The sequence below is a fragment of the Oncorhynchus gorbuscha genome, linkage group LG16 (genome assembly GCF_021184085.1).
Source record: "Oncorhynchus gorbuscha isolate QuinsamMale2020 ecotype Even-year linkage group LG16, OgorEven_v1.0, whole genome shotgun sequence".
Classification (NCBI taxonomy): domain Eukaryota; kingdom Metazoa; phylum Chordata; class Actinopteri; order Salmoniformes; family Salmonidae; genus Oncorhynchus; species Oncorhynchus gorbuscha.
The window spans coordinates 80,964,019-80,977,061 of NC_060188.1; the positions used below are offsets into that span (position 1 = coordinate 80,964,019).

The 13,043-nt window shown below is 40.0% G+C and overlaps 1 protein-coding gene across 1 annotated transcript in view; it reads right to left on the minus strand.

The window, feature by feature from the left end:
- Positions 1-13,043, minus strand: part of zswim6 (zinc finger, SWIM-type containing 6) — a 92,958-nt gene that overhangs the window by 22,870 nt on the left and 57,045 nt on the right. Inside the window, exons 5-7 of the mRNA XM_046304675.1 lie at positions 8,383-8,553; positions 7,665-7,856; positions 7,378-7,524 (exon numbers count right to left, since the gene is read on the minus strand). Of these exons, the coding sequence (XP_046160631.1) occupies positions 7,378-7,524; positions 7,665-7,856; positions 8,383-8,553 (510 nt within the window). The remainder of the gene's footprint in view (positions 1-7,377; positions 7,525-7,664; positions 7,857-8,382; positions 8,554-13,043) is intronic.

Here is a 13,043-nt window from a genome sequence, read left to right on the forward strand (position 1 = left end):
TAGTTACACAGTTAATACACAGTTATATACTCTAGTTACACAGTTACACACATTACTCTAGTTACACAGTTAATACACAGTTATATACTCTAGTTACACAGTTAATACCCTAGTTACACAGGAAATACATGTATTACTCTAGTTACAGTTAATACACATATTACTCTAGTTACACAGATACACGTATTACTCTAGTTACACAGTCAATACTCTAGTTACACAGTTACACGCATTACTCTAGTTACACAAATAATACTGTAGTTACACAGTCACTAGTTACACCGTTAATACAAGTATTACTCTAGTTACACAGTTAATACACGCAATACTCTAGTTACGCAGTCGCACGCATTACTCTAATTATGCAGTCACGCATTACTCTAGTTACGCAGTCACACGCATTACTGTAATTACGCAGTCACACGCATTACTGTAATTACGCAGTCACACGCATTACTGTAATTACGCAGTCACACGCATTACTGTAATTACGCAGTCACACGCATTACTGTAATTACGCAGTCACACGCATTACTGTAATTACGCAGTCACACGCATTACTCTAGTTACGCAGTCACACGCATTACTCTAGTTACGCAGTCACACGCATTACTCTAGCTACGCAGTCACACGCATTACTCTAGCTACGCAGTCACACGCATTACTCTAGTTACGCAGTCACACGCATTACTCTAGTTACGCAGTCACACGCATTACTCTAGTTACGCAGTCACACGCATTACTCTAGTTACGCAGTCACACGCATTACTCTAGTTACGCAGTCACACGCATTACTCTAGTTACGCAGTCACACGCATTACTCTAGTTACGCAGTCACACGCATTACTCTAGTTACGCAGTCACACGCATTACTCTAGTTACGCAGTCACACGCATTACTCTAGTTACGCAGTCACACGCATTACTCTAGTTACGCAGTCACACGCATTACGCTAGTTACGCAGTCACACGCATTACTCTAGTTACGCAGTCACACGCATTACTCTAGTTACGCAGTCACACGCATTACTCTAGTTACGCAGTCACACGCATTACTCTAGTTACGCAGTCACACGCATTACTCTAGTTACGCAGTCACACGCATTACTCTAGTTACGCAGTCACACGCATTACTCTAGTTACGCAGTCACACGCATTACTGTAATTACGCAGTCACACGCATTACTCTAGTTACGCAGTCACACGCATTACTCTAGTTACGCAGTCACACGCATTACTCTAGTTACGCAGTCACACGCATTACTGTAATTACGCAGTCATACGCATTACTCTAGTTACGCAGTCACACGCATTACTGTAATTACGCAGTCACGCATTACTCTAATTACGCAGTCACGCATTACTCTAATTACGCAGTCACGCATTACTCTAATTACGCAGTCACGCATTACTCTAATTACGCAGTCACACGCATTACTCTAATTACGCAGTCACACGCATTACTGTAATTACGCAGTCACACGCATTACTGTAATTACGCAGTCACACGCATTACTGTAATTACGCAGTCACACGCATTACTCTAGTTACGCAGTCACACGCATTACTCTAGTTACGCAGTTACACGCATTACTCTAGTTACGCAGTCACACGCATTACTCTAGTTACGCAGTCACACGCATTACTCTAGTTACGCAGTCACGCATTACTCTAGTTACGCAGTCACACGCATTACTCTAGTTACGCAGTCACACGCATTACTCTAGTTACGCAGTCACACGCATTACTCTAGTTACGCAGTCACACGCATTACTCTAGTTACGCAGTCACACGCATTACTCTAGTTACGCAGTCACACGCATTACTCTAGTTACGCAGTCACATGCATTACTGTAATTACGCAGTCACACGCATTACTGTAATTACGCAGTCACACGCATTACTCTAGTTACGCAGTCACACGCATTACTGTAATTACGCAGTCACGCATTACTGTAATTACGCAGTCACGCATTACTCTAATTACGCAGTCACGCATTACTCTAATTACGCAGTCACGCATTACTCTAGTTACGCAGTCACACACATTACTCTAGTTACGCAGTCACACGCATTACTCTAGTTACGCAGTCACACGCATTACTCTAGTTACGCAGTCACACGCATTACTCTAGTTACGCAGTCACACGCATTAGTCTAGTTACGCAGTCACACGCATTAGTCTAGTTACAGTTAATACTCTAGTTACAGCTAATACTCTGGTTACACAGCTAATACTCTGGTTACACAGCTAATACTCTGGTTACACAGCTAATACTCTGGTTACACAGCTAATACTCTGGTTACACAGCTAATACTCTGGTTACACAGCGAATACTCTGGTTACACAGCTAATACTCTAGTTACAGCTAATACTCTGGTTACAGCTAATACTCTGGTTACAGCTAATACTCTGGTTACAGCTAATACTCTGGTTACAGCTAATACTCTGGTTACAGCTAATACTCTGGTTACAGCCAATACTCTAGTTACAGCCAATACTCTAGTTACAGCCAATACTCTAGTTACAGCCAATACTCTAGTTACAGCCAATACTCTAGTTACAGCCAATACTCTAGTTACAGCCAATACTCTAGTTACAGCCAATACTCTAGTTACAGCCAATACTCTAGTTACAGCCAATACTCTGGTTACAGCTAATACTCTGGTTACACAGCTAATACTCTGGTTACACAGCTAATACTCTGGTTACAGCTAATACTCTGGTTACACAGCTAATACTCTGGTTACAGCTAATACTCTAGTTACAGCTAATACTCTAGTTACAGCTAATACTCTAGTTACAGCCAATACTCTAGTTACAGCCAATACTCTAGTTACAGCCAATACTCTAGTTACAGCCAATACTCTAGTTACAGCCAATACTCTAGTTACAGCTAATACTCTAGTTACACAGCTAATACTCTGGTTACACAGCTAATACTCTGGTTACACAGCTAATACTCTGGTTACACAGCTAATACTCTGGTTACACAGCTAATACTCTGGTTACACACAGCTAATACTCTGGTTACACAGCTAATACTCTGGTTACACAGCTAATACTCTGGTTACACAGCTAATACTCTGGTTACACAGCTAATACTCTAGTTACAGCTAATACTCTAGTTACAGCTAATACTCTAGTTACAGCTAATACTCTAGTTACAGCTAATACTCTGGTTACACAGCTAATACTCTGGTTACACAGCTAATACTCTGGTTACACAGCTAATACTCTGGTTACACAGCTAATACTCTGGTTACACAGCTAATACTCTGGTTACACAGCTAATACTCTGGTTACACAGCTAATACTCTGGTTACACAGCTAATACTCTGGTTACACAGCTAATACTCTGGTTACACAGCTAATACTCTGGTTACACAGCTAATACTCTAGTTACAGCTAATACTCTAGTTACAGCTAATACTCTAGTTACAGCTAATACTCTAGTTTCAGATAATACTCTAGGTACAGCTAATACGCAGTCAATACACACATTGCTCTAGTAACACAATCAATACAAATATTACTCTAGTTACTGTCAATACACACAAGTTAGTCAATACTCGCATTGCCCTAGTTACGCAAACAATACACACATTACCCTAGTTAAACAGTTAACACATGTATTACCCTAGTTACACAGTTACACTGTTATTACCCTAGTTACACAGTTACACTGTTATTACCCTAGTTACACAGTTACACTGTTATTACCCTAGTTACACAGTTACACTGTTATTACCCTAGTTACACAGTTACACTGTTATTACACTGTTATTACCCAGTTACACTGTTATCACCCAGTTACACTGTTATCACCCAGTTACACTGTTATCACCCAGTTACACTGTTATCACCCAGTTACATTGTTATCACCCAGTTACACAGTTAATACACTGTTATTACCCTAGTTACACAATTAATACACTGTTACTCTAGTTACAGTTAATACACTGTTATTACTCTAGTTACACAATTAATACACTGTTATTACTCTAGTTACACAGTTACACTGTTATTACCCTAGTTACACAGTTATTACCCTAGTTACACAGTTATTACCCTAGTTACACAGTTATTACCCTAGTTACACAGTTACACAGTTATTACCCTAGTTACACCGTTATTACCCTAGTTACACCGTTATTACCCTAGTTACACCGTTATTACCCTAGTTACACAGTTATTACCCTAGTTACACAGTTATTACCCTAGTTACACAGTTATTACCCTAGTTACACAGTTATTACCCTAGTTACACAGTTACACTGTTATTACCCTAGTTACACAGTTACACTGTTATTACCCTAGTTACACAGTTACACTGTTATTACCCTAGTTACACAGTTACACTGTTATTACCCTAGTTACACAGTTACACTGTTATTACACTGTTATTACCCAGTTACACTGTTATTACCCAGTTACACTGTTATCACCCAGTTACACTGTTATCACCCAGTTACACTGTTATCACCCAGTTACACTGTTATCACCCAGTTACACAGTTAATACACTGTTATTACCCTAGTTACACAGTTAATACACTGTTATTACCCTAGTTACACAATTAATACACTGTTACTCTAGTTACAGTTAATACACTGTTATTACTCTAGTTACACAATTAATACACTGTTATTACTCTAGTTACACAGTTAATACACTGTTATTACTCTAGTTACACAGTTACACTGTTATTACCCTAGTTACAGTTATTACCCTAGTTACACAGTTAATACACTGTTATTACCCTAGTTACACAGTTAATACACTGTTATTACCCTAGTTACACAGTTAATATACTGTTATTACTCTAGTTACACAATTAATACACTGTTACTCTAGTTACAGTTAATACACTGTTATTACTCTAGTTACACAGTTAATACACTGTTATTACTCTAGTTACACAGTTACACTGTTATTACCCTAGTTACAGTTATTACCCTAGTTACACAGTTACACAGTTATTACCCTAGTTACACAGTTACACAGTTATTACCCTAGTTACACAGTTACACTGTTATTACCCTAGTTACACAGTTACTGTTATTACCCTAGTTACACAGTTACACTGTTATTACCCTAGTTACACAGTTACACTGTTATTACCCTAGTTACACAGTTACACTGTTATTACACTGTTATTACCCAGTTACACTGTTATCACCCAGTTACACTGTTATCACCCAGTTACACTGTTATCACCCAGTTACACTGTTATCACCCAGTTACACTGTTATCACCCAGTTACACTGTTATCACCCAGTTACACTGTTATCACCCAGTTACACTGTTATCACCCAGTTACACAGTTAATACACTGTTATCACCCAGTTACACAGTTAATATACTGTTATTACTCTAGTTACACAATTAATACACTGTTACTCTAGTTACAGTTAATACACTGTTATTACTCTAGTTACACAGTTACACTGTTATTACTCTAGTTACACAGTTACACTGTTATTACTCTAGTTACACAGTTACACTGTTATTACTCTAGTTACACAGTTACACTGTTATTACTCTAGTTACACAGTTACACTGTTATTACCCTAGTTACAGTTATTACCCTAGTTACACAGTTATTACCCTAGTTACACAGTTACACAGTTATTACCCTAGTTACACTGTTATTACCCTAGTTACACAGTTACACTGTTATTACCCTAGTTACACAGTTACACTGTTATTACCCTAGTTACACAGTTACACTGTTATTACCCTAGTTACACAGTTACACTGTTATTACCCTAGTTACACAGTTACACTGTTATTACCCTAGTTACACAGTTAATACACTGTTATTACCCTAGTTACACAGTTAATACACTGTTATTACCCTAGTTACACAGTTAATACACTGTTATTACCCTAGTTACACAGTTAATACACTGTTATTACCCTAGTTACACAGTTAATACACTGTTATTACCCTAGTTACACAGTTAATACACTGTTATTACCCTAGTTACACAGTTAATACACTGTTATTACCCTAGTTACACAGTTAATACACTGTTATTACCCTAGTTACACAGTTACACAGTTAATACACTGTTATTACACTAGTTACACAGTTAATACACTGTTATTACCTAGTTAGTTTACACAGTTATTACACTGTTATTACACAGTTAATACACTGTTATTACCCTAGTTACACAGTTAATACACTGTTATTACACAGTTAATACACTGTTATTACCCTAGTTAAACAGTTAATACACTGTTATTACACAGTTAATACACTGTTATTACTCTAGTTAGTTAATACACTGTTATTACCCTAGTTACAGTTAATACACTGTTATTACCCTAGTTACAGTTAATACACTGTTATTACTCTAGTTACAGTTAATACACTGTTATTACTCTAGTTACACAGTTAATACACTGTTACTCTAGTTAGTTAATACACTGGTATTACACAGTTAATACACTGTTATTACCCTAGTTAAACAGTTAATACACTGTTATTACACAGTTAATACACTGTTATTACTCTAGTTAGTTAATACACTGTTATTACCCTAGTTAGTTAATACACTGTTATTACCCTAGTTACAGTTAATACACTGTTATTACTCTAGTTACACAGTTAATACACTGTTATTACTCTAGTTACACAGTTAATACACTGTTATTACTCTAGTTAGTTAATACACTGGTATTACTCTAGTTAGTTAATACACTGGTATTACCCTAGTTACACAGTTAATACACTGTTATTACCCTAGTTACACTGTTATTACTCTAGTTAGTTAATACACTACTAACTATTACCACAGTTAATACAAACAAATGTATTTATAAAGTCCTTTTTATGTCAGCCGATGTCACAAAGTGCTGTGCAGAAAGCCAGCCCAAAACCCCAAACAGCAAGCAACGCAGGTGTAGAAGCACAGTGGCTAGGAAAAACTCCCTAAAAAGGCAAGAACCTAGGAAGAAACCTAGAGAGGAACCAAGCTCTGAGGGGTGGCCAGTCCTCTTCTGGCTGTGCCGGGTGGAGATTATAACAGAAAATGGCCAAGATGTTCAAACGTTCATAGATGACCTGCAGGGTCAGATAATAATAATCACAGTGGTTGTAGAGGGTGCAACAGGTCAGTACCTCAGGATTAAATGTCAGTTGACTTTTCATAGCCAATCATTCCGAGTTAGAGACAGCAGGTACAATATTATTACATGGTTTACATACAGCTAATACACTGTTAGTACATTGATATTACAGTTTATATACTGTCCCTACAGTTAGTACACTGGTATTATATGGTTAACATACAGGTACAGACAAAGATAGGAGTGAGAGTGAGGCCGTCCTTTAGTGAAACAGTATAAATGAAACGATGTACTGACCTTTTTTGTGGTTGCGGAGGAGCTGTAGTTGTTTCTGTTGCTGCCGTTTGAGTGTGTTGACAATAGCAATGGCCAATCGCAAGGCTTCCCTGGGATAACCATGTGACCGCAGCGCATCAACCCTCGCACACGCTGTTGGGACGTGCTCTGCAAGAGGGATGGGAGGGGATTTTTCAATAGACTACCAAAACCAAAGCTACTTCAACTAAATAAAACAAAAAATCCCCAAAATTGCCTTCTAAATCCCTCCCCTCCTTTCGTCATTGTCAACACAAATACACACTCACCGTGCCAGAGGGGCCATCCGCGGGCGTCAAACAGTGCCCCTCCACTGCCGTGGTTGTCGTGGGGACAGTGTGTGTGTGTGTGTGTGCAGAGGTCGTGTGTGATGACGCGCTGCAGATGTGTGTCCTGCCAGTGCAGGTCGCAGGCCTCAATGGCCCTCGTAAACACTGTCCTATGAGGACGAGACGACAAGTCTGGGAGAGAGAGAGGGGTGAGAGGGCGATTAGGGAGAGGGGTGAGGGTGGGTAGAAAAGAGGAGCGAAAGAAGAGGACAATGTGAAAATATTCATTAAAAAACGTTGCTTTGATCAGCCACTTAAAGCTAAAGCTTCCTGGGTGAAATGCTCATTCACTGCACTGTTCCTACTCAGAAGCCTCAGATACATTTTTAAAGGGTATTTTCTCTAATTTAGCTCAGACAGGGGCAGCCGTAGCTATAAGACCCCGCTTGGGTTATTGGGCTTATTCCATCAGACAGAGAAACTAATAAGAACAGCTCGTAGGGCAGAGACATGGAGAGAGGGAGAGAGTTGATTAAAAGAGGCATGGAGAACGAGCGAGGGATCGACAGAGAGAACATGATAAAAAGAAGGAGGCTTTTCTCGCACACGCTCAGTGTGGTTGTCCCACCTGGGTGGCAGGGGCGCCCTGAGGCAGTGTGTTGGTCAGGTGTGCGTGAGATGTGTGCATGTTTGTCTGTCTACGTGTGCGTTTTCTCACCTGGGTTGCCGTGCGGTAGTGCGTGTGTGAGGTTGGGTAGTTCGTTGCCATGGTTTCCGTCCTCCCATGGACACACATCGATGCTGTTCCACCGTCTAAGCTGTCTCAGCCACACACACTTCTGCTCCGACTTACAGTGGGGGTTCAGCACAATACACATCCACAGGGTACCTGCACACACAAAGGATGTTTCTGTCATTATTATTCATCCTTGAATCATGTCATTTCATTCTATGAAAAGGGAACAATAGATACCATTAAAAGGTTTTGGACCTTGCGTTTATCTTTTCAATAAACACATGCCTACATGCCTGCCACACACACACTTTGATTACCTGAAGCATGAGCTGAAAAGGAGATGGGTTATGGATGAAGGGTGTGAGGGAAGGATAGAGGCAGAGGAAAGAAGAGAGATTTAGAGGGTAAACCGAAGGCATCAAAAATAAGTATGCAGGAAAACAGGGAAAAACAGTGACAATTGTGAAAAATGAACAGAAAAAGAGGACAGATGACAGAATGAGACACGAGGAGTGAGAGGTGAAGCTAAAGAACAGGAGAGGGGGATGAGATAGGAAGGTGGGAAGGAAGGGGGGGAGTCACTTTATCCTCTGTCTTTGCACGGCATCAAGGACAACAGGAAGAAGAGAGAGGAGAGGGGAGAAAACAGAGTGGATGAGATGGGAAGGAATAGTCGGGAGTGAAGAAATTTAAGAGAAAGAATGAAGAGGAGGCAAGATTGCAGAAAGGGAGAGAAGGAAAGAAGACAAAGGGAAGAGGAGAATGTGCATCCATCAAGCAGGAGGAATCTCCAAAACATTAAAAGCATGATGATGCATTCAAATGATCCAGAAATAAGAGATGAACTACCCTTAGAACAGAAAGACAGAAAGAAACCAAAACAGACAAAGAAAGGGGGGATAAATAATACACTTCCAACAATCAACTACCATGACAACAGGGTTGTGGTTATGGGATGTTGCTTGGGCAGGTTACTATTGGACGTCGTTGCGAGGCTAGGGCTAAGTTCTACTGGATCTGGTTACTAGACTAGGGTCTATCTAGACTCTCCCCCGATTAGACACTAACAAGGAATAATTCCTAAAGCCTTCCTGCTTATCGTGAATATGGACAGTGTACAGTTCAGTGTTCACGCACAGCTACTTCAGCTGTGGTTCATTATGACAAGAGGAAAGGAAGCGAGAGGGACTACAGAAACACATTCAACACTGTACATCCAGTGGTCTCCTTCAGCTGGCTGGCACCCCGACACACATCCGCAGTGAAAAATCATGGCTTCTATTTCTCCCTCCTCACCAACCTAAGCCAGTTGAGAACCAGCGTCTCAGACTCCAAATGATCCAACACACACATTCATTAAAACAATATTGGGCTCAGCAAGATGGATTTATCTCCTGACACACACTCACACAGAAATCCACACACACACACACGCACGCACAGACACACAAACACACGCCATCACTTCACTCCCTCGCTCCCATCCCCCTTTATTTCCATGGATGGGTCTAATTTGAACATTCAGCCCACAATTCATCTATTCTGTCAAGAGGGAAAGAGAGAAAGGAAGAAAAATAGAGGGAGACAGAAAGAGAGAGAACGAACGAGAGAGAGTGAAATACCCAGCTCACAATATCAGAACACATTTTAGGTTGTAAAAAGCATATTTCACAAAACACCTAGCTCACACCCTACAAATACATAACAGACTGACAATACACTCCTGGTACATGCTAAACACTACCCATCATGCAATCAGTCATCATATCACAATGTGCAGAGAGATAGTGCCTTGAGGCAATTTTTTTCTCACATTCTACACACAATAACCCGAAATGACAAAGTGGGAAAATGTTTAGATTTTCTTGCACCCAATGACCACTAACAGAACTAAAAAAAGTTAATTGGCTGAGATGGGAGAACAACCATCTCTGCAGCATACCAATCTGGCCTTTATGGGAGAGTGGCCAGCCGGATTACATATCTGAGAAAAAGGCACATGACAGCACACCTGTGGCTTATAAAAAGGCACATGACAGCACACCTGGAGTTTATAAAAAGGCACATGACAGCACACCTGGAGTTTATAAAAAAAAAGGCACATGACAGCACACCTAAAGTTTATTTAAAAAAAGGCACATGACAGCACACCTAAAGTTTACTTAAAAAAGGGCACATGACAGCACACCTGTAGTTTATAAAAAAGGCACATGACAGCACACCTGGAGTTTATAAAAAGGCACATGACAGCACACCTGGAGTTTATAAAAAGGCACATGACAGCACACCTGGAGTTTAAAAAAAGGCACATGACAGCACACCTAAATTTTACTTTAAAAAAGGCACATGACAGCACACCTGTAGTTTATAAAAAAGGCACATGACAGCACACCTGGAGTTTATAAAAAGGCACATGACAGCACACCTGGAGTTTATGAAAAGGCACATGACAGCACACCTGGAGTTTATAAAAAAGGCACATGACAGCACACTTGGAGTTTATAAAAAAAGGCACATGACAGCACACCTGGAGTTTATAAAAAGGCACATGACAGCACACCTAAAGTTTATTTTAAAAAAGGCACATGACAGCACACCTGGAGTTTATAAAAAGGCACATGACAGCACACCTAAAGTTATTTTTTTAAAGGCACATGACAGCATACCTGGAGTTTATAAAAAAGGCACATGACAGCACACCTTGAGTTTATAAAAAAGGCACATGACAGCACACCTGGAGTTTCTAAAAAAGGCACATGACAGCATACCTGGAGTTTATAAAAAGGCACATGACAGCATACCTGGAGTTTATAAAAAGGCACATGACAGCATACCTGGAGTTTATAAAAAAAGGCACATGACAGCACACCTGGAGTTTATTTTTAAAAAGGCACATGACAGCACACCTGGAGTTTATTTTTAAAAAGGCACATGACAGCACACCTGTAGTTTATAAAAAAGGCACATGACAGCATACCTGGAGTTTATAAAAAGGCACATGACAGCACACCTGTGGTTTATAAAAAAGGCACATGACAGCATACCTGTGGTTTATAAAAAAGGCACATGACAGCACACCTGTGGTTTATAAAAAAGGCACATGACAGCATACCTGGAGTTTATACTTTAAACTATGCCACTTTGTTTACATACCCTACATTACTCATCTCATATGTATATACTGTACTCGATACCATCTACTGCATCTTGCCTATGCCCTTCTGTACCATCACTCATTCATATATCTTTATGTACATATTCTTTATCCCTTTACACTTGTGTGTAGAAGGTAGTAGTTTTGGAATTGTTAGGTTAGATTACTTGTTGGTTATTCCTGCATTGTCGGAACTAGAAGCACAAGCATTTCGCTACACTCGCATTACCATCTGCTAACCATGTGTATGTGTATGTGACATATACATTTGATTTATAATAAAAGCCACATGACAGCACACATGTGGTTTATAAAAAGGCACATGACAGCACACCTGTGGTTTATAAAAAGGCACATGACAGCCCACCTGGAGTTTATAAAAAAGGCACATGACAGCACACATGTGGTTTATAAAAAGGCACATGACAGCACACCTGTGGTTTATAAAAAGGCACATGACAGCACACATGACAGCACACCTGTAGTTTATAAAAAGTCACATGACAGCACACATGTGGTTTATAAAAAGGCACATGACAGCATACCTGGAGTTTATAAAAAAGGCACATGACAGCACACCTGGAGTTTATAAAAAAGGCACATGACAGCACACCTATGGTTAATAAAAAAGGCACATGACAGCACACCTGGAGTTTATAAAAAGGCACATGAAAGACTCAGGCAAAAGATTATGTGGTCTGATGAGGTGAAAATGTAACTCTTTGGTCTGAAAGCAAAGTGCTATGTCTGGAGAAAACCAGGCACAGCTCATCACACCATCATGCTATGGGGATGCTTTTCAGCGGCAGGGACTGGGAGACTGGTACAGATAGAGGGAACAATGAATGGAGCCAAATACAGGCAAATCCTTGATGAGAACCTGCTTCAGAGTGCAAACAACCTTAGACTGGTGCAAAGATTTACGTTCCAACAGGACAATGACCCCAAGCATGCAGCGAAAGCAATGCTGGAATGTCTTCAGAACTAGAATGTGAAAGATTGAGTGGCCCAGACTTGAATCCCATTGAAAAATCTGTGGAAAGACTAAGCTTGCTGTTCACCACCGCTCCCCATCCAACTTCACCCCCTAGAGTCGATTTCCGCGCCTCCGTGGAAATCTAAATAGTATAATAAAAACATCCCCATTAAAATCCATATGTTTAACTTCTCTAGGGTAGGGGGCAGCATTTAGAAATTTGGATGAAAAGCGTGCCCAAATTAAATTCTTCTACTCAGGTCCAGAAGATAGGATATGCATATAATTAGTAGATTTGGATAGAAACACTCTAAAGTTTCCAAAACTGTTAAAATAATGTATAACAGAACTTATTTGGCAGGCAAAAACCTGGGAAAATCCATTCAGGAAGTAGGATTTTTTGTTGTTGTTGTAGTTTTCTATTCAATGCCATTACAGTATCCATTGGCTTAGGACTCAAATTGCAGTTCCTATGCCTTCCACTACATGTCAGTATCTAGAAATTGTTTCGGG